The following is a 23202-nucleotide window of genomic DNA, read 5'->3' as shown; positions in this document are numbered from 1 at the left end:
CCATTAAAAGGCCCTGAAGTGTAAGGCAGACACTGTCCCTCTATAGCCTCAGGCATTTGAATACGGGATCCCCAGTTGATGCTATGCTGTTTTGGGAGGCTTAGGAAGCATGGCCTTGTTCACAGAGTTGCCACTGGGGCCAGATTTTGAGGTTGAAGATGTGAGGAGCTACTTGCTTTACCCTCTTGCTTGCTGGCTGCATGCTTCCCTGCCAGGATGGTGATGGATCCATACCTATGGAACCGCAGGACCAGATATACACTTCCTTGATTATGGTATTTTATCCCAGTAGTAGAAAAGTAAATAATACATGTCAAAAGTTCTACTTTAATCATGTCCCTATGTCTGCCAAAATTATCAAATATCCTTGTTATGTCCCTTTCATTATTTCATGAATTGGGTTTCAGATAGCACAGGGTTATAACTAAGATAAGAATATTTCATGACTGATCTACCAGAAGGCTAAAAATCAGGATAGAATGTTAGTTTAGGAGCTAACACAAAAGCCATGTAATTCCAATATTATTTCTAAGAATGAGACTTGAGTTGGCAACTGTGACACTCCACTTCCTCACTCTAATGACAGGTAGGGCCACGGGGAGTCAACTGTCTAGCCTCTGGAGACATGCTGACATCTTTTAGTGCCTGTCCAGGGCTGGAACATTTGCTAATGTGATCCTGTATTGTCGGGTTCTAACCCAGTTCATGGAACTCACTACATTTGTAATTATGTATAGACAAGCAAGTTATGATGTTTCAGGTAACACACATTGGTTTTCTTCATGAAGTGTCAGTCTGTCTGTCTACCAACCTACCTACCTAAAACAGGGTTTCTCTGTATAGCCCTGGCCGTCATGGAACTTATTATGTAGACATTGCAAGACTTGTTACTGGGTTGCTGGGGTATTTCAAAGCCAAGCTGGAGCAGGTTAAATTTTCTCATATCACTTGTCCTAAAGAATACACTTCAACTACATAAAACTAGATAGTAGATTACAGCATATTGCCCATTAATTCTGCTCAAATCTTAGAGATGATTATCTTAAGCATTTCTAGATCAAGGTCAAGGAAGGGAGAAGTAATCTTTTTTTTGTTTGTTTTTCGAGACAGGGTTTCTCTGTGTAACAGCCCTGGCTGTCCTGGAACTCACAGAGATCCGCCTGCCTCTGCCTCCCAAGTGATGGGATTAAAGGTGTGCCACCACCGTCTGGCGAGAAACAATTTTTATGAACAGAAAGCTATGAAAAGGACCACAGTTCAGGCATTATGCCTCCACTCCACCATGGAGGAGCACGAACACACAAATACACACAGGCTATAAGTATGTGGTTACTAAGTTTAATTCAACCATTATATCCAGTTTTGCCTCATAAAAACAACAAAACGCTCCTATCAAAATTGCATTATGATGTAAGGACAGGTTTCTTGCTCTGACATAGCGCTAGGAAAATGTTGGCACCAAATGCACTTAAAAGTTTTAAGGCTTAATGCAGGTGATAACTGTCTACTACTGGGTTTAGCTAGGCAGTGCCTCCTCCTAGGAGGCAGACTGTCCATGCTGAGCCCAGCTTCAGGGAAAGACAGAAAGACAGGGGAGTTGAATAAGGCAGCTGCTGTGGGTCACTGTCTCAGGTCCCCATCTCCTCCTAGTCATCCAGGCCAGCAAGCAGCGCTTGGAGCTTTTCTCTCACTGGGCTCACAGCAGAGCCAGCACAGTGATGTCAGATTCCTTCTTCACCATTGATTTTGGAATTCACAAATCATTTTCTACTTAAGAAAGCAGTTACAAAAGGAGGTTTATTTCTATCATTGTATTATTTCCTTATAAGTTAAAGACGTTAGTGTCTGGGCTAAATAAAGCAAACATTTATGACATTTTCTTAAATGGAAAAAATGCTCTGAATTCCAAATGACATCCTCATGACTGAACCACAACCCATTTGAGTTGTTACAGAATTACACACATAATACATGTTTCTTGGCATCAGGATACAGGACAGCTGAAGGGGAAAAACTCTTTGGTTGACAAAGCCATGGTCAGACCCCTCAATGAACCAGGTGTAGGAAGCAGAACTTGGCAGGTGGCTCCTGCAGGCACTTAAGCATCTAGGTCACTATGAGCGTGACTGCAGAACTGTTGCTTTTCCAAAATGTAACGAGGACATTTCTGGCATCTGCTGTGATGCTCTGTAGGCACTAGAAACAAAGGTAGCACCACTTAGAAGCCCTTCTCACAGATGCCCACCAGAAGGGAACCAAGGAACTAAGGCTGCAGCCCTTAAGGCTGACAGGAGGGACGGACATGTGCCTGACAGGGAGTAACCTAACTGGCGGCAGCATGACTATGGTGCCCAGTATCTCTGCTGTCCGCTGAAGGTGTGACTTATTGCCAAAATCCTTAACCCCAGGCCTAAGGAGCACCGTTCATGAGCAAGGCTGGGAAGCCTGGCACTCTCTAAAGGTGGCGCAGGCAGCTCCTGTGCTTTGGTGTACTACAATATCGTTTTCGGAGTGTCGGAAGCACAGCGCATACCGGGTATTCAGAAGTCGATCCTAAGAACACCTCTGCAGATCGGTAAAGAAACCACCCAACCCGGTGTCCTTCAGCAGGTCTTCCTCCCGATTATAGAACAAAGCAAGACGGGAAAACCAAGAATTCACCCAATACCTGGACATATCTGAGTCGTTTTTTAAGCCCTGCAGAGGCCAGAGACCTCATGTATAGGAAGAAACATGGGTAGCAAGCAAGAGCCCCTCATGGGTGAGGAACTAAGGCCCAGACTTAAGGCTGATGAGAGAAACAAAAGGAACAACCCACATGCAAATCTGGCGTGGCAGGAACCAAGCCTACACAGAGGAAGACAGGCTGCTACCTAGACATGGCCATGGTTTTAGGTACAGGAAAGGGACAATTCAGAGGATCAGGGTGTAAAACCTTCCACTCAGGACAAGACTGAGAATTACTGTTTGATTTTCTGTTGACTGCTACCAAAAAGAGCAGTCACGTTCCAACACTATAGGGGTGGACTGAGGGGAAAAAGACAAGGAGACACTAGGGTTCAGAGGTAATCTCAGAGGTGGACACATTTTGGTGATAGGCATTCCCTGAAAGGAAAGGCTATGTAGACTTCACTCTGTCTTTAAGAGTTTCTGTTGGTGTTCCTCCTCCATTCCACAGGTAGTCTGGGTTTATCCCCCAACCCAACCATTCTTAGATACCCAACAGCCAGCAGACTGCTGATACAAGGACAATATAGACCCTAGTGATCCTTCTGCTAAGGGGTCATCTCTTCTGCCCTCCCCAGAACCTCACTGTTCCACACAGAACAGCTAGAGAGGAGGCATAAGAGTACCCCATTTTATCCCCACAGACGTGTATCTTGGCCATCTGGAAAGCACAGTCCTCTCTGCAGCTCTTCCAATGGCAACAAGGCCTATGAGCAGGCAACCCCACACGCATGACAAGCCCTCTCCCACCCCGACTCATTTGGGTTAAAGGAAGCACTAACATTCAATATCCTATCTCTGAGTGTTTGGTCTGATTCCATAGAGCAGGAGCCTCTCAATAGAAGGAGATGCTGGATTTGCCTCCCGGCGGGTTCAGGACCTTGTTGTGGGAACGCGGTCGCGGTCCCAGTCTGGGCTCGTGACTGTCAACTGTAGGTGTAGGCTCTGCTTTCTTGGTATGGTCTGCTTCTTTTGAGCTTCCCTTCTCGCTCTGCTCTCCTCTGGGTGTGGAGTTGGCTGCAGCTGTGGGACGAAGTCAGCATTTGTCTGTGAGAGGCAGTGACTTCACTGTGGAGCAAGCCTCACTAAGTGTCACAGCACACTGGATGAGCTCAGAATTCTACTAGCTCCCACTTGGTCTCAAGCTCATGAAGCATTCTGGATCCCCACCCTTTAGACTGGCACAAATGAGCTTCAGAACGGTGGTTCTCAACCTGTGGGTCACGACTCCTTTGGGAGTTGACTGACCCTTTCATAGGGGTCACTTAAGACCATCGGAAAACATAGATATTTACATTACGATCCATAACAGTAGCAAAATTACAGTTATGAAGTAGCAATGAAAATAATTTTATGGTTGGAGGTCACCATAACACGAGGAATTGTATTAAAGGGTTGCAGCATTAGGAAGGTTGAGAACCACTGTTTTAGAAGAAAACCTAGAAGTATTACCAGAAGTAACTATGCTCATCATGACCCCAACCCTTTCTTTTTCTTTTTCTTTTTTTTTTTTTTAAAGATTTATTTATTTATTATGAATACCGTGCTCTGCCTCTGTATATGCCTGCAGGCCAGGAGAGGGCACCAGATCTCATTATCATTATAGATGGCTTCGAGCCACCATGTATGTGGTTGCTGGGAATTAAGTCAGGACTTCAGGAAGAACAGCAGGTACTCTTAACCTCTGAGCCATCTCTCCAGCCCCAACCCCAACCTTCTTTAATACTAACCCCTCTTAGCCACTTTGCCCACCTATCATCCATCCATCCATCTAATGTCCGTTGGTGTTTTGCCTACATGTCTGTCTGTGGAGGGTGCTGGATCCCCTGGAACTGTTGTTACAGACAGTTGTGAGCTGCCTTGTAGGTGCTGGGAATTGAACCGGGGTCCTCTGGAAGAGGCCAGCGAGCCATCTGAGCCATCTCTCTAATGCTCCTTCTGGTCAGCTTCTTGGAAGGCACAGAGGAATGCTACCTTTGGTTTGCCAAATGCACTAGCAACTCTTCTAACATGAAGTCACACAGAAGGAGCAGGAAATACACTTACCTTTCAGGTCAGACTTAGAGTCTTCACCTTCACATAGCAAAACGTGATCCTACAACAAAGTAAGCCGCCAGGTTAGTGCTCATTCAGGTAGACAATGAAAATTAGAGGATGAATGACTTTTTTTTTTAAAGTCTTGTCCTCCTATCCACTCAAGGCTTGAACCTAGGACCTCATGCCCGCCAGGGAAGCACTCTACCACCAGGCCACATCCTCAAGTTCTTTTTACTTTATGAGCTAGAATCTCATTAAATTTTCCAAAGTCTAGGCTTGACCTCACTCTGCAGGCAGGCAGGTAGTGACCTCAGCTTCCTGGATAGCTGGGGTATAGACCTGCACTATCGGGTCGGCTTTATCCATTCACTTGTTGTTTGAGACAGCTTCTCTGTTTGGACCTGACTGTCCTGGAACTCTATGTAGACCAGGCTGACCTCGAACTCAGAGATTCACTTGCTTCTGCCTCCAGAGTGCTGAGATTAAAGTGCCCCACCACCGGGTTAGGACTGCTTTATTTCTAACCTTTAAAATGTTTGTAGTGAGCCAGAGATGGCTCAGTGGTTAAGAACGCCTGCTGTTCTTCCACAGGACCTGAGATCGGCTCCTAGTTACAGTTGTCTCTAATTCCTGCTCCAGGGGAATATGATGCCTGCGAGGGTACCTGCACTCATGTGCACACGTCCACATGCTGACACACCTACACGTAACTAAAAACAATGCAATTTCACAAGAAACAAACTCATAGGCTAGAGTGCTGCTCAGGGGTTAGGTGCTTTCTAGCACGAAGAGCCTCTCTGGTTTGATCTTCCAGACTGTGACTGAGCCCGTGTAAATCACGAACTACAACAGTGATGCTAACTCACTGACATCTTTGTCTGAACAATGCCCTCTAAAAATCTTCTGCATTATACTGAAATAAATCCAAGTTAATTTATTTCTTCATAAATACCCAAGATAAGGCTTTTTAAAAAGTAGCCATACCAGGTTCCAAATTGTAAAACATCATTCTTAAGAATTAATTAATTGTGGGACAGAAACGACCCCCTCCCCAGACAGGGTTTCTCTGTGTAGCTTTGGTGCCTGCCCTGGATCTTGCTCTGTAGACCAGGCTGGCCTCAAACTCCCAGAGATCCGCCTGGCTCTGCCACCCAAGTGCTGGGACTAAGGGCATGTGCCACCACTGCCTAGCACATTTATTCTTTTTTGCAACAAATTTAATGAGTTGGTTTTCAGGTACACTCTAGAGGTCTAAAACTAGATTTTTTTGAACAACATATTCAAAATAGTTGGTGAATTTTAATCCATTGCAATTACTGTCCTCGTTTATGACCCAATGGTTCCTCTGTGGTCCATGGCTCTTCTTTCCCTTGGTTCTCAGTATCCGTAATATTTTCTTGGCTTCCTGGTATCATATGACGACATTTCAGGCTTCTTGTATATCCTGACTTCAGCCTGAAACTGGCCCTATCTCTAATGAGATTGGGGTACCCAATGCTCCTGAGTCAAAGGACCCCTATGTTTAATAAATGAGAGAAGCTCTACTCTGATTCCTTTTGTTCTGTGGAAAAGTGTTGTAGAATAGCATTTTAAGGTGTGTTACTTTGGTTTATGTTGTATTTGTTTAACTCTGTGAACCTGTGTTACTGTGCCTGTCTAAAACACCTGATGGTCTAATAAAGAGCTGAGCGGTCAATAGCGAGGCAGGAGAAAGGATAGGTGGGACTGGCAGGGAGAGAAACAACAGAAGGAGAAATCTGGGAAGGGGAGAGAGGAAGAAAAAGAGATGGAGAAGTAGAGGCACCACAAAAGGAGGAGGACTCCAGGGGCCAGCCACCCAGCTACACAGCAAGCTACGGAGTAAGAGTAAGATTTATAGAAGAGAATGGGAAAAGCCCAGAGGCAAAAGGTAGATGGGATAATTTAAGAAAAGGTGGCAAGAAACTAAGCCATGGCTGGGCATTCATAATTAAGAATAAGCCGCCGTGTGATTTATTTGGGAGCTGGGTAGCAGGCTCTCCCAAAGAGCTAAAAACGACAACAGAAAAGGAGTGAGGACGTAGCTCAGTTGGTAGAGCACATGCTCGGCACGTACAAAGCCTTCGGTTTAATTCCCATCAGTGAATAACAGCGGCACTTCGGCCCAGAATTCACACTCACAGCTAATTCAGGTCCTTCCTCAGTGGAGAAGAGCTGCCCTGTAGAGCAGTTTTCTGATCTAGTCCAAGTGCAGCAGAGTTCCCACAGACACAAAGATTTTTCTCTCTAGAATCAACACAACCGGGCTCCCAACAGAAAGAGACGTCACGGCAGCAAGGCCGGCCGGCCCAGGAATGCAGGGGACCCGAGCAGGCTAGCCTCGACTTCTGCACTCCCATTTCTTGTTCTTTTCTCCTGTTTCAGTCTTTACATTTCTACTCTAATACGGAAATGAGCCCTTGAGCCAAGCATAATGACTTCCCATACACAACTCCAGAAATGGTTAAGAATTTCCTGTTTTAAAAAGTTATACCTGGCGGTGGTGGCGCATGCCTTTAATCCCAGCACTTGGGAGGCAGAGCCAGGTGGATCTCTGTGAGTTTGAGGCCAGTCTGGGCTACCAAGTGAGTTCCAGGAAAGGCGCAAAGCTACACAGAGAAACCCTGTCTGGAAAAACCAAAAAAAGAAAAAGAAAAAATTAGCTATGCCTTACTATTCTTAAATCAACAACAAACAAACAAACAAACACCGCAGGGTCTCACTGTATAGTCAGATTGGTCTTGAAGTCTGGATCTTCTGTTTTAGCCATCCTAATTCAGAGATTACAGGTGTGAAATACCACGTCTGTAGATCCTTTCTCCCACTTCCCACCCCATGGCCCTGCCCACCTACTCTTTCTTTGTTTTTTTAACTTGAGACAAGGTCTCAAGTTACCCAGGCTGGTGTCAAGACACTATGTAGAAAAAAAAAAAAAAAAAAAGCCCCTGAACTTCTATGTCCTGCCTCTTCCTCTCAAGTGCTAAATTCAACCTGTATCACCACATCTGGCTAGACCCTAGCTTTTTGCTACTAAAAAGATGGAGAAAAACTGAAGGTATATATATCTCAGCTGATATTATATTTGCTTGGCATACACAAAGCCCTGGGTTCAGTCCCTAGCACTGAATAAAAACTGTTGTGGGCTGGGCGATGGTGGCGCACGCCTTTGATCCCAGCAGAGGCAGGCTGATCTCTGTGAGTTTGAGGCCAACCTAGTCCATAGAGTGAGTTCCAAGACAGACAAGGATACAGAGAGAAAACCTGCCTCTAAAAACAACAAAACAAAACAAAACCATAAAAAACTGGTGTGGGGGGCTGGAGAGATGGCTTAGCAGTTAAGAGCACTGGATGTTCTTCCAGAGGTCCTGAGTTCAATTCCCAGCAACCACATGGTGGCTCACAACCATCTGTAATGGGGTCTGGTGCCCTCTTATGGCCTGCAAGGATACATGCAGACAGAGCACTGTATACATAATAAATAATCTTTAAAAAAACAAAAAACAAACAAACAAACAAACAAAAACCCTGGTGTGGTGAACGCATCTATAATCTCAGTATTTGGAATGTTGAGGCAGGAGGACTGCTTCAAAGTTAAAGCTGTCCTGGGCTACAGAGTGAGACTGAGGCCAGTCTAGGTTACAGAGTGGGACCTTGTCTCTCATTAGAGGGGGGTGAAGGAATGCAGAGATGGTTCAGCAATTAAGAGCATTAATCGCATCCTGCAGAGAATGTATTCAATTTCCATCACCCACAATGATCCATAACTTTCAGAACCAGGGGATTTGATGCCCTCTGACCTTGTCAGACAACAGGTACACAAATGATGTACAAACATGCATATAGGCAAAATACTCATACACATAAAAAATTTAAAATCTAAAAAAGTTTTAAATAAAAAATAGTAAGTAAAACAAAGATACTACTAATAATTATAACAATAACATAGTCCTGGGCTTCATTACCAAAAGCTCTGGGTCACAGGAAAGCTAAGGCTGGCTTTGGCCAGCCTCTGCCTCTGCCCAGTGAGTTCAGAGATCTAATCAGTATGTTCAAAGGTCAAGTCCAAAGTCACATTGCTCTGGTATTCTTTTCCCAGCAGCTCCTGAGTTGGAGCACAGGCAAGGAGATCATGTTATCTTATTACAAGGGTGCCTTTACTGGATCAGAAGCCTGTGATCCCCATTTGCTAAGCACCATAAATCCTCAAAGATAACTAATACAAGCTCAACCTTGAGTGGAGAAAAGCCCATCAAGAGCCATAATCTTGTGCTGGGGAGGCAGCTCACGGGTAGAGTATTTGTCCAGAGCGTACAAAGCCCCAGGTTTAAACTCCAGTACTTTAGAAAACGGACCCATCATCCTTCCTTTCGAAACTCATGAGGTCTGTCAACCCTCATGCTATGTGCTGTCCCCAGACCTCATGCACAAAGCAGGGCAGCATAGACAGGCGCCGGGCAGCTGTTGTGTAGCTAGGGTAACATGGCTGCTTCCCTGAGGGATTTAGTTATGAGGCTGAAACGTGTTTCCTGGGTGACTCCAAACCTAATGATGAATGACCATGCTCGGGAAACCAACACTGTCTGACTCTTCCTAATGATGTTACAGCTGCCTTTTTAGAAAAAGTTAAGTTGGCCCAACTTTTATTTTTCTGTTCTGTCTGCTACATGAATGTTGTCCATACCTTGGGCTTGTTTGGGTGTGCCAGGGGTGCAGTGGCCGTGACTGGGGACCCAAATATGTCACTAGTCTTCCCACCAGGGGGGTTTAGACGTTGTCGAGTCTGCACAGGAGACGATTCATCAAAGATACCACTTCCTTTGCCCCCTGCAGAAACAATCACAGAACAATGAACATCAGAGCACCCATCTGATACTACTCCACTGCTGTTACCTTGAGAGACAATCTTTCATTGAAGACTTAATGTCTTCCTAAGTTCCAGGGCAATAGGGTAGGATAATTACTTCAAGTCCCTGAAGCCTTACATCCCAGCTAATCCTTAACCTGGTCTGGACTCTAAAAGCAAGACAGACTAAAACACCACCTTTCCCCAGAGCTCCCTTAATGCTGGACAATTCAAGTTTTCCAGTGGAAAGTCTCCTTTGTTAAGAGTTCTTAAGCAGATTAAAAGCAAACAAATAACTAAATGTTTAGTTCACTGCTATTCATGGTGAACCTATAATCTGAACAATAAGGTTAGTCACTGACCTCCTTCTGGCTAGAACTTATAGTGATGATTAGATGTCAACAAGTTAAGCTGCCTTGCTGCCTGCCATGAGTTTACGAAGCTGTGATAGAAATGTGCATCTTAAGCAGATCTTATGGCCAGAGGCCTGGACACTATACAAGGATGCCTATGTTAGGCAGAAAGGTACAAAATAACAACTGCTGTCTTCACTCTGTAGATACCAAGCACCCACCTTCCCCACAGCATTATGTTACAGGGAGGCAAACAAATCATGGCTCTAGTACACCAACTGAACTTATAACCTACAACAGAAGAAATACCCCACCGACTACCCACGGTGCTCAAAGCTACCTGGCCTTTCTGTGCCTCCAATTCCTCAACTGTACAATAAGGACAACAAATGGACCAATCTCTTGGGCTGTATAAGGATTCTGTAAGTTGCTGTAGCTATTAGGACAAATGATCAAGACAATGTCTATAGTACAAATAATCAATACATGCCAACTATGCTTTTCATATGATATGGAGGACTGTCTTCCAGGCATAACATAGCCATTACAATAATCAGAGTAGCTGTGATTACCTGCATGAGACCCTCAACTAGAGACCCGTTGACTACTGCCCTCATAGGAGCCATGGATGGGTCATTAGAACCTCACCTGAAATTCCAGCCACTTCCTCCCTCCTGTATCCAGCTGTATGTAATCATGACCCAGATACACATGGCCTCAGAAAATGTTAGAATATACAGAACATTAACTCAAGGGGGGATTAAATCTATGCTGATAATGGACTTTTCAGTGATGCAGAGTCACCCATGCTCCTTCTAAGTAATTTTTCAATGATGCTCCTATGAACAACCCCAGTAAACTTAGTGGTTTACAAGCTGGACTTGGATGGACTGTTTATTTGGTCTGTTGTTGATAGACTATCTAGGATGAATAGAAGTCTGTTTACATCTCCCTAGGAAAAGTCAAGCACCATATAACTAAAGAAGCATTCCATGAACATTTTTTGGGGTGGGGTGGGTATAGGGTTTCATGACAGGGTTTCTCTGTGTAGCCCTGGCTGTCCTGGAACTGCTCTGTAGGCCAGGCTGGCCTTGAGAGATCTGCTGGCCTCTGCCTATGGAGTACTAGGATTAAGGTGTGCACTACCGCCCACTACAGCCCGGCTCCATGGACATATTTTTATGTAAATAAAGATACAAAATAATCTTTATAGGACATAACTTTAACGTAAAAAGGGGTTAATTTGTTTCATTTGCTTGTATATGAATGAACGAAGTGACTATTCCACTCTCAGTCCCCTCTAGACCAAGCAATTAACTGAGAGCTAACAGAAGTAGAAGAAAGCTAACGTGTTCTTTAATGAGTTTTGACCTTTTGTGTGTCCTCCTGAATAGTTACTAAACAGTTGTTTTTTTAGCTATCATAACCACATTGCTATCACATAATTCTCAAGAGCAATCTAAAGGAAGAGTAGGAATGCCCAAATCTTTTCTGAGGAAATTTTTTTTTTTTTTTTTTGCTAGCTAACATACCTAGGAAAAGGCCCTTCATAGTCCTACTGATGGAGCAGAGACCCTTTCTGGAAGACACCGGCTTGTAGGGATCAGGAGCGTAGCTAGCGGGAGGCTTGTGATTGTGCATAAAAGTGGGGACTGAATGAGGGTCTATCTTTTTAAGGGAGAAATAACACTTAGGGATACACAAGAGCTGCACCTCTGCAAACTAAAACATTCTGACCTCAGTCACAGACCCCCTGGGATCAGCCCCACACTGAGCACTCCTGCATGGAGGTGATATAGTGTGGAGTAAAGGGCTCCATGGCCAAGTTGTCAGAGGCAGTCCCTGCTCAGTGTGGTGCTATTCTGTGTGTGCTCTGACACATAAAGCTTGCCTGAAGATCAGAGGGCAAAGCTAGCCATTAGTTAGCCACAGAGGCCAGGCAGTGGTGGCACACACCTTTAATCCCAGCACTAGGAAGGTGGGGACAGGAAGTGATATGGCTGGGCAGAGAGAGGAATATAAGGCGGGAGTGGACAGGAGCTGAGAGCCCCCTTTTGGCTGAGGAATTCGCAGAGTTAAGAACTAGTGGCTGGCTGCTCTGCTTCTCTGATCTTTCAGCTTCACCCTGATATCTGACTCCGGGTTTTTATTAATAAGACCAATTAGGATTTGTGCTACAGTTATTCATTAACTGTGTGATCTTGAATAAGTATACCTTGTCTCTCTACCTTTTGAACTGTAAAATAGAAATAATGATACCCAAGGTGACTAGTGAAATCAAACCAGCTGATACGGATGAAGAACAGGTACATTCAGTGATCATACTAGCGAAAGTGCCTGGACCTCGAGGGGGGAGGCACTGCCTTCCAGTGTCATTCCAGGCTGTCCACAGCACACTTTATTTAATATGCAAATTTGGCGTGGTTTAAACTTGAAGAAATACACTTAGTAACAGAACTCACGAGGCTAAGGCAGAAGGACTAAAAGTTCAAGGTGAAACTTTGAAAACCAACCAGGCTGGGCAGTGGTGGAGCACACCTTTAGTCCCACACTTGGGAGGCAGAGGCAGGTGGATCTGAGTTCAAGGCCAGCCTGGGCTACAGAATGAGTTCCAGGACAGTTAAGGCTACACAGAGAAACCCAGTCTCAAAAAACAAAAAACAAACAACAACAAAAAATATTCTTCCTAAGGAAAACATCTGAATACATAATTTGCTGTGGGCTGCAGGAATATATCATAAGAACTCAGCTGGTTATGGCAAAGTCACTACCTGGAGGGATCAGGGAATTCCTCCAGAGGAAGCCAAATCCCAAGGAGTTTTTGGTGTTACTTGGCTTGTTATATATCAGCCGTATTCTGTTATGAAAATCATGTGTGCCTTCATAGTTTTCCCAATTGACTTTTCCCTAAGAAGTACTGATCACTCTCTGGACACACACACATTCCAGGTATTTGGAGAACAGCCTCAGGAAAGGCTTTCTCTGGAATCAGATTATCTCCCTTAGCCACTTTCAAGGACTACAGGAAACACCACCCAGGTGGGCGCCCATTGTTAGTCCCTGACTTACGATAAATTCCACAAGGAGACAACGCCTAGGAGAGGTGGACATTAAGTAATAGCTTTACACAATTTAGCTCGGACTCTCCCTTTTATATACTGGGACTTCCAGGGCACAGGGGGGAGAAAAGAGAATGGAAGAACTAGATGGGGAAGAACTTGAGAGGAACAAAATGAGATGGGGAAGAACTAGATTGGAGGGCTAAAAGAGAGGACTAGAGGAATGAGATGGAAGATGAGGAAGAGCCAGATGGGGAAGAACAAGATGAGGAGGAGCCAGATGAGAGAGGAGATGTGAGAGGAGCTGATAGGGGAAAGAACTAGATAGATGAGAACCTAGAAGGGACAGAACTAGATGAAGGAATTAAGATAGAACCTAGAGGGGACAGTAGATAAATATAGAGAAACCAGGCAAGAAAGGAGCTAGACATGAGAACAGAACTGAAGCTGTGTATAAAGGATGTTATGCCAGAGGAATTAAAGCAAGTGGACTATAGAACTCGGTGTGCTGAGATTCTATTTCCTGAAAATAGTCCTCGTCGTTAGTAGTTCTCTCTCCTGAGCCCCTGGGATGTATAATATTGAGGCTGGTTCCCCTAATATTATACAAGAATAATTTGCATGAAATTTCAGATTAGGGGCTCTGAGACCCAGAAACCCACCACCCAGCACCCTCAGCAACTTTGGCAAGTTATATGCTAAGTAGATGAAACATGAAAAATGGTCTAGTCACCTTCAAGAGAGAAAGTGACAGCCTTTCTCTCCCTTTAAAGAAACCGCTGACAAGGGATAAGGTGCTACAAAAGGTGTCTGAAAGGATCCACATTAAAAAAAAAGTGAGGGGCTGGAGAGAAGGCTTGGAGGTTAAGAGCACTCACTGGCTGTTCTTCCAGAGGCCATGAGTTCAATTCCCAGCAACCACATGGTGGCTCACAACCATCTATAATGAGATCTGGTCCCATCTTGGCATGCAGGGACACATGCAAGTGGAACACTGTATACACAATAAATTAAAAAAAAAGTGAGGCACATGGTCCACACTGCAATCCCAGCACCTAGTAGACAAGCAGGAAGGTTTTGAGTTCACAACATGGGCTACACAGACTCTGTCTTCAAATAACAACAAAAAGCAAGCAAACAAACAAACTCAGAACAAGCTGGGCATGGCAGTGCATGACTATATTGGTATTCGCTCTGCCCACGACTTTGGGCTATAAGGCCTGAAGGAGTCGGTGCTTCTTGCCATTGTACATAATGTCTTAAAATATACTCTACAGGGTAATATCTCACTGCCAATATCTCTTTAACTCTAGAAAAGTTGCGGTCCTGATTCAATTATAAATCAAGCTAGCTTTGGAGTTGGAATGTGGCTCTCTCCTTCTTTAAACTCAAGCATATTGCAAAAAGAAAAAGTAGGAGATTCTGTCTCATACTGGAAGAGCCAGCTGGTGTGAGACAGAAGAAAACTGACAATCTAGGGGCCATTGTTGTCTAGATTCTATAAAGAATTCTTTCCATGCTTATCCTTGACTTCTGGAAATCCTTCCTCAAATCACCCTAAATCTAAACTTTCCATTTTGATGTTAATAATGTTCAAGTTTTCACAGTGAAAAGTAAGTCTTTCCAATAGTAATCTCTGAAGTCTCCAAAAGGAAGATGGGGCCCTGCAATGACTCTACTCAGTCCAGAAAGATGCCTAAGAACACTACTCAACGATCAGCCTTGGACTGCAAACTCTTCAGGACAGTTCCAAGATGAGATGGTCCATCACACTACACTTCTAGCCAAAGTCTCAGACAATCTTACCCATTACTCTGAGACTGGCTGCAGACTCTACAGCTAGTCCCATTGAAATCTAACTATCTGAGCTTTCTTACAGGACCCCACAGATACTTTCGCCCCCTAAACAGCAGGAAGTAATTCTAAGAAAATGATGCCCCTCTCCCAAAGGCTTCATTTTTCTCAGGGTTATGGATGGATGGTTACAGGGTTGGGGGTAGAAAAATAAAATTTAGACTCAGTATTCTTTAGAAAAGAAAAAGGGGGATGGATAGGTATAGTAACATTAAGGGAGATTATTGTATCGACTAGTAAACTGATTTAGCAAACTATCAGCCTTGGATAATTTGCACTGATAAGGATTCTTGTATTTTACATACAAATGTAAACTACTATTACATTCTTATTTAAGATAATTTGTATATTGATACAAATACAAAACTTTATTTGTTGTATTGTACACAGTCCTACTCCTGTTTGAAATATTTTTTATATTGATACAAATGTAATGTTATATTTGTCGTACTGTATGTATATTCTACCTCTGTTTAGGATATTTTGTGTATTGATATATATTTAGGATTATTGTCATATTGCATATTGTACTATATATACATTCCTACTTCTGTGTTATTTTGTGCATTGTCACAATTTTGAGGTCATTGTCATTATGTGGTACATCTGCTTACAGACTGTTTACGTTGTTAACGTGAAGCCTTAGTTCTTAAGTTATTTTAGTAGAGAAGATTTACTGAGCTAGTCACTCATGCTTGTCATCTCTATAGTTAGTTAGTTAGGTTCTCCAGATTTACAAGAACATAGGTCAGACGAGTAGGTAATCTTCAAAGACTTCAGAGACCTAGAGAATATGGCATTTAAATGTTGTGATAACTTAGAATTCTGTTGACGTGAGATACAATTGCTCCTGGCAGCACTGATCTGAACCTGAGAGAATGTTGGGCTTCTAAGACATTTCTATTTAGAAGTTTGTCTTCCTCTTGGCACAAAATGGCCTGCTGGGCAAAGAACTTCCATTGCCTCAACTGCAGACAGTATGAACGCTGTCCTTTCCAGAGGAGCAGAACATAAGGAAAAGCGACTTCTGAACCTTGTCAAGACAGGGCAATATGGTCTTTCAAAATTTCTGCTTCTGAGAATGGTCTGATATTCTAGGTCTGTAGCCAAATTGGATGCCCCAACAATGTTAAGAAACTTTAGGTGACTGTCCAGGCTGCCAGCTATCTCTGTCTATTCTGGCAAGAATTTTGAAAAATGCTTGCTTGCATTTCCTGTTTTCTCAGGTATTATTATGTTCCTTCTCGGGTCTTTGATGGAGTTGAAAACTAGATAGTTACAGTTACAATCTTCAGAATAGGACAGCTATTAGAGTATTCTCAGTAATTTGTCATTTACCCGTGATCTGGACATTTCTGGACATTTAGCATGTCTTTCTTGTTTGATGTTGTTGGTTATGGTTCTATTTTTGTTTATGTTATTACCCTTTGTTTTTCCTGGACGATACTTGATAATCACTCTTATTATATATAGTTTGAATTAAGTTTGGAACCTGCCGGGCGGTAGTGGCGCACGCCTTTAATCCCAGCACTCGGGAGGCAGAGCCAGGCGGATCTCTGTGAGTTCGAGGCCAGCCTGGGCTACCAAGTGAGCTCCAGGAAAGGCGCAAAGCTACGCAGAGAAACCCTGTCTCGGGGAGAGAAAAAAAAAAAAAAGTTTGGAACCTTCTTATTTAGACAAAAAGGAGAAATGCAGTGGTATTTACTTTGCCCATAACCTTGGGCTATAGGACCCGAAGGAGGTAGTGCTTCTTGCTGTTGTACATGACCTCTTACATGTCTTTAATTACACTACTGGAGAGGCAGAGGCAGGCAGATCTCTGTGAGTTTAAGGCTAGCCTAGTCTACATAGTGACACCCTGTCTTAAAAATTAAAACAAAATAAAACAAAGCCAGAACTATTTTATGTCATCTTGACATAAGCTGTAGTCTTCCGAAGGGAGGGAACTTCAGTTAAGAAAATGCCTCCTAAGAGTGAGCCGTAGGCAAACCCATAGGGCATTTTCTTAATTAGTGATTAATGTGGGAAGGCCCAGTCCATGTGGGTGAAGCTAGCCTTGGGCTGCTGGTCCTGGGTTCTGAGAAAGCAGGCTGAGCAAGCCATGATAAGCAAGCCAATGAGCAGCATTCCTCCACAGCTTTTACATCAACCCCTGCCTCAGGTTCCTACCCTGTTTATGTTCCTGTCCTAACTTCTTTCAATGATGAGCAGTGATATGGAAGTGTAAGCCACATAAACCCTCTCCTTCCCAGCTTGCTTTGGTCATGCAATGATAGCCCTAAGACAATACTTTAGAAAGAACAGAAGAGAATGAAGGCAAGGGAGCCAAGAAGTACAAAGACCATACCTGGAGGATTTGTCCTCTTGGGTATGTTTTTAGGTTCTTCAGTTGGTCCAAAAATATTAGATGCCATCCTATTAGGCTTGCTTGAAGGAATACCTTCTTCTGGACTTCCAAAAAGATTGCTCGATTCTCCTCCCGGGGGCTTCACAGATCTATAAAGAGAGTGAACACAAGTCAATGACAGCTGACTAACAGACTCCCAGGATTCGTATTGATGGTCTCTTTCCTGTGGTCTAGCCCAACACAACAGTGATGTGAGCCAAAACAGGCTCATCACTAAGCCTGATGGTACACGACTGTAAATCCCAGCACTTGGGAAATTGAGGCAGGATTTAGAGTTCAAGGCCAAGTTGGGTTACACAGAAAAGACAAACACACACAGGGGTAGAGGTAAGGTGAACCACATATGGAACTTTACATTTCTTTAAAAGTCCTATTACATAGTGAGGAGGATCAGAAATTAGTTTTAATACTTTGTCAATATCATTTTAGATTCTGATCAGGATAAAAGACATGAGATAAAGGGGTACTATTTTGCTCTCTTCTCCATGCTGTCTTTAACTTTGCTACGTAGTTTACATGTAAGTATGTCCCTATCTTTACCTGTCTTTCTGCTTAGTAGCCACGGTAGCCAGGGACTCCCCTGCCAGAACTTTGTGTGCTAATCTGGAGTCAGGCCTGACGTGTGCAAATACGGTAAAGGAGTCCTTATGTTTCCCAGAGACCTTTGCTGGGTTTTAATCCAGACCCCTTCTTATGTGTCTTCTAACAAGTTCCACGTTCCTCTTTATCTTAGGTTCATAGTCTCTAAAGATAACTCCTGACTTAAAGAATCAATATATTGGGATGTCTGGTATAACCAGTGAAATGCCTAGACTAGAAAGAAAAACCACCATTCTGGTGGCATTGTCTATTTCAGATCATGGCATATGGAACTAGCATTCCCCTCTCAACTCTACTGATATTCTACAAGCATAGCTTTAAATTAAACAGAAACAATCACAGCAACGCCTATCTTAAGTCCCAACCTTTGGGAAACCTCATCAGGTACGACTGGGAACTTAAAAAGTAGAGTTTTTACTGTAGCAGCTGAAGACCTATAGAATTACCTCAAAGCTCTGCCCTGACGTCCAGAGCACAAGTATACGACTGCAATATGGAGAAAGAATTCGCATATATATTTCAGATACCTGGTTAGACTCTTAAAATGCCTTTAGTCAGGCATGGTAGCTAATATGTGTGATCTTAGCACTTGGTAGAAAGATCAGTATTCAAGTTATCCTTAGCCTGGCATGGTAGGGGCATGTCTTTAATTTCAGCATTCAGGAGGCAGAGGCAGGTGGATCTCTGTGACATAGTGAGTTCCAGAGAAAAGATCCTGTCTCAAAACCAAAACCAAAAAAAAAAAAGTTACCCTCCACTATATAGTGAATGCAAAGCCAGCCAAGGCTACCTAAGACCATCTCAAAAATAAAAACGATACATGCATTTTGAAGAGGGGCCACTTGAAAATGAATTTTAAACCAGTGAACGGCCCACATTCTCTCTCTCTCTTTTTTCTTTTCTTTTTTTCTAGACAGGTTATCTATGCAGTTGTGGCTGTCCTGGAACTCTATGTAGAAAAGACTGGCCTCAAACTCAGAGATCCTTTTGCCCCTGCCTCCCACTACTGAGATTAAAGGCGCGTGTACCGCACTTTGTTCCACCCTCTTTGACAAGGCCTAAGCATTGAGACTATATGACCTCAGACACTTAGAAAAATACTTAAAATCAAAAAATGACTGCCACATAAAAGCCAAGAGTGGAGGTTAGGACTGACTAAAAAGCTACACAAACAGCAATTACTCAAGGGTTCATTAACAAGAACAACAAAAGTACTTAAGATGTGTTTGTTTCATCCAGAGGTAAAAAGGCTGTCAGCCTATTTGCAATTTGATGTGAATGGAGTTCTCAGATTGCCTGTTCGAAGGCAGAGTTGTATAAAGTAAGGATCTCAGGTGCCCTACAGAGGGCCGACAAAATGTGCCAGTCATGCATCAACAGAAAATCAAGGCTGGACACTCAACACCACAAATGCCAGGCATGTACTGACGGGCCTTTGAACCAATGCCAGGTCACTGTCTTCTTAGGAGGGAGGAAGGGGAAAGAGGACGTGCCAAACCTGCGCCATCTACAGCTAGCATTTTTTGAAGGGCCTTAGGAAGGGATAGAAAAGTCATTTGAGGGGTTGGGGATTTAGCTCAGTGGTAGAGCACTTGCCTAGCAAGCGCAAGGCCCTTGGTTTGGTCCTCAGCTCCGGAAAAAAGAAAAGTCATTTGAAAAGGAAAAAAAAAGTTTCATCAGAAGCCCATTAGAGAAAGACTTAAGATTTTAGACCATGTGTGATGGTGATGGGTAAGTCAAGTCTACCTGACATCAGTGCCCATTGACACAAACCACACGGTTCTGACTATCCCCAGGCTTTTCTTGGATTGTCATGTTTAATACCCTTGGGTCTATGGTCAGCTCTTTGAGAAAGAGACCTGAAATCATTAGAACGGAACTAAATTCAGTATAAAGTTGCACGTGAGCATGAGCTAAAATTCCTACTTCATTCAATTTCTTACTGGGGTTGGAAAAGAGTTGGGATCTTAACAGTGCTGGCCTCAAATTCACTATAAAGCTAACACCAACCTTGAACCCATCAGGATTCCTCTGCCTCCATGTCCCAATGCTGGGATTGCAGGCATGAATATTCCTAACTTTAATCATTTCCGTTTACTTGAAGACAGTTGTTTTCCAAGTCACTAATGTCCTGTTGGGTGTTTGACTTCAGCAGGCCCTCACTCTATAGAGCACCTTCCCAGTCTCTCTGTGGTTATGCTGCCCCCCAATTCCAGACACAAAACATGGAGTGATCAAGTGCTTTGCCTGGACCTCTGGATTTAACAGTATAGCCAGATCTGTGTCTATGGTTTGTGTTCCGTGTGCGAGATGCAACAGAAGCACTGTGTTCCTGGACCCTCAAAGCCATCTCAGGAGGAGAGGAGCCCAAACCGAGTCCGTGTGTGTGTGTGTGTGGGGGGGGGGGGGGGACGAGATACGGGAGACGGAGGGCAGTTACTGAAAATGCTTATATGGGTACAGAAATGAAGAATTTAGTATTGCTTTTGTCTACTTGTCTGCATTTTCATTTGAAAACAAGCAAAGCAAAGTGGGGCCATACAAAGTTTTGGCAAAGATCATGGAGCAGTGTCCATCTCCATCCCCAAGACAATGGGGCGAGCACAGTGGCAGAGCCTACAAAAGCAAGGCAAGTCTTAAGCCTGCCCCAGCAGGGTCTCACAAATGGGACCGAGAGTTCAATAGCCCTTTCAATAAAAAGGGCCCAGAACAATGGCACAGTGTGGCCTTCTGGAAGCTACTAGCAACCATGATCACAGTTAACTAACACCAACGGAGTGTAAGGGGCTAGGGAGAGATTAGCCAGCTCAGATTTTAGGGCCAGATTCACAACGCGGGGGTACATTCCAATTACTTTTCCTTTTTGTAGTACTCCTTAAATGTTTCAGTAGAAATATTCAAATTACACAAGAGAATGTAAGAGATACAGTAGGCTAAGATAAAAAAAAAAACCACACAGTTCAAGTGGACTATGGCACACAAAAAAAACCCACCTCGACGGTGTCAATGCCCCTGAATCCCTGGAAAGGTGAACTTCAGAAAAACTTTTAGGAACTGGTCAGGTCTGGGATAAAGCCATTGAGAAACAGATGTGGGGCACGTTCTTCACGGTTATCCATTTTATGGGTGAATGACACCAATACCATAATGCTTTTACTGTTTAAAAGTCCCTAGCACAAGAAAAATCTTCAGCAAGGAGACAAAGGACAGGGTTAGAAGAAAAGAAAACCTACAACAGAGACCTTACAGTTGCTGCAGACAAAAATCAAGGTACGTCTTCGAAGCAGTCTGACTAGGCGCCCCCTCCCCCAACATGGGTAAAATGCCACCCAAAGCACGGTTTCTAGTCGAACATGACCCAGACTGAGCCTTCCAATTATGTTTCATCGTCCAATTAAGGCAGCTTCCCTTGCCCCTTCACCCCAATATCAAATGAGGAGTTCCTCCTTTTCCTAAAATCCATGGACGCCGACTTCATTACTAACTTCCGGAGCTCGGGAAGTCATTAGGACACCAGTTTCATTTTATCACTCAAAGCAGATCAGACAGAAGGAAAGTTCAGATGAAACTGTGCTGGGAAGGTCCCCGGCCAGGGAAGACCAGTAAGTGCACCCGATGGACACCTGGTCGTGGGTTGGGTCAGAGACTGCTGCCTCCACTCAGCCACATTCAAGGGTCGTCGTAACCAACCAAAGGAGGCTGGACGCGGGAAGGACTCAGGGGCCGGCAAACGGAGCTCGGCAGCGCCCGGCTAGCGTCTAGCATAGGCAAGCGCCTCAGGAGAGCCACGTGTCTTCGTCCCGCCGCCCGGTCTCCACTCCACTCGCTCGCCTCCCAGCCTTCCTGCGAGGCCCGGCTTCAGCCAACCCGGGAGAGCGCGCTCAGCACCCTCACGGGAGCCACGAGCCACACCCACCGCATCTGTAGGGTCTCCCTCCCGCCACGTGGCTGCAGTTACTCGCCCACCCGGGCCCCTGCACCGTCCCACGCACCTGGAGCCCGACCCGCCAGTCTGTCCGTCCGCGCCCTGGAACATGTCGGCCGCCGCCCCGCGCCTCTCCAGCCGCCGCGCGGCGGTTCCCGCTTGGTCCCGCGCAGGTACCCTGACCCGGACAAGCCCGTTGGACGCCTCCCGCGCCAATCACACTGCTGCAACCTATCGTGGAGTCATGCCCCACCCTCCCCCCCGCCCCCATGAGAGGAAGGCTTGGAGAGGGCCGAATCGCGCTTACAGCCGATTGGTCGCAGCAGCCGCCTCTCACAGCTTCAGACGTAGGCTTTGGCTCACAGGTTGCCCCACCCTCCGACACCGGAGCGTCTCTGGGTGCGAATCTGTATTTCCCTGCGGACTTATCCACTCCTCCCCGCCCCCAACCCCGCCCCCCAGCAAGTTTCGGGGTGGGTGGTGGCTGGCTTCTTTGGGGTTGCAGTGCCTTCAGGAGGAAGCAAGGGTTCAGGGTAGCACAGACCATGCCTAAAACAGAAGCAGCGGGCTGTGCAATGACCTCCACCTCTGTTTTCGGCGGTCACTCAACCATCATTCCCTGAGGCCCACCTGTCCACCCTCAGGATTCGCCGAACTCTCCTGAGGCCTGTAGGCTTCAGGGCTCATCTCACTGATGCTGCGCCTTTGCCAGACCTGAATACCTCAAGCATACTGGCTTTAAAATCAGGTACAAAAGACAGTCATTAGATCAAGTATTAGTATGTATTTATGCACAATAAAAACTTTTACAAGCTGAACTGGAAATTTTAGCTGAAGTTTAACAGTTTTTGTTTATTATATTAAATAACCAAAACACCTTTTTATTCCCAAAAAATTGGTAAAGAATAAATAATGTAATTTACAATATGGTACAAAAAATAATCAGAAGGACAGGCATTCTGCTTTATACATACACTGTATATTTATAGTCTATAAAACAAATTCACATCTCAAGCCGGAAACCTCAGATGATATGGCTTAACGATTATCAAAGCAAACAGCACGAGTTCTGCCTGCTGGCTGCACCCCTCCAGCCAGTGATCTTACTAACTAGTAAGGGTTGGGCTGGTGCAGTGCTTCCAAAACTGGACTGACCTCATCAGGCTATCCTCTTGGAAAGGTATACTGTGGGTTTCTTTCTTTCTTTCTTTCTTTTTTTTTTTTTTTTTTTACTTCTTTAAAGTTATTTTTCCTTTCTTTTTTATTAAATTAAGACAAAGTACGGTATTTCCTCATGAATGCATCTGGCGGATCTGTTTTAAAAAGTACATGAAACGATTTCCCTCTAAATTTGTTTTGACCATTTCTAATAATATGAT

General features: G+C 44.4%; 1 protein-coding gene across 1 annotated transcript; it reads right to left on the bottom strand.

The window, feature by feature from the left end:
• Positions 1-1319: 1319 nt before the first annotated feature.
• Jpt2 (Jupiter microtubule associated homolog 2) lies at positions 1320-22004 on the bottom strand. The gene is made up of 5 exons (XM_028854620.2): positions 21891-22004; positions 17239-17387; positions 9464-9606; positions 4774-4822; positions 1320-3750 (listed from the first exon to the last, which is right to left on the bottom strand). The coding sequence occupies exons 1-5, from the start codon at positions 21932-21934 to the stop codon at positions 3563-3565; spliced, it is 573 nt and encodes a 190-aa protein (XP_028710453.1). The 5' UTR covers positions 21935-22004; the 3' UTR covers positions 1320-3562.
• Between the last annotated feature and the right edge of the window lie 1198 nt (positions 22005-23202).

This window comes from Peromyscus leucopus, chromosome 8b (genome assembly GCF_004664715.2).
Source record: "Peromyscus leucopus breed LL Stock chromosome 8b, UCI_PerLeu_2.1, whole genome shotgun sequence".
Classification (NCBI taxonomy): domain Eukaryota; kingdom Metazoa; phylum Chordata; class Mammalia; order Rodentia; family Cricetidae; genus Peromyscus; species Peromyscus leucopus.
This window is presented reverse-complemented; position numbering and strand designations above follow the sequence as displayed.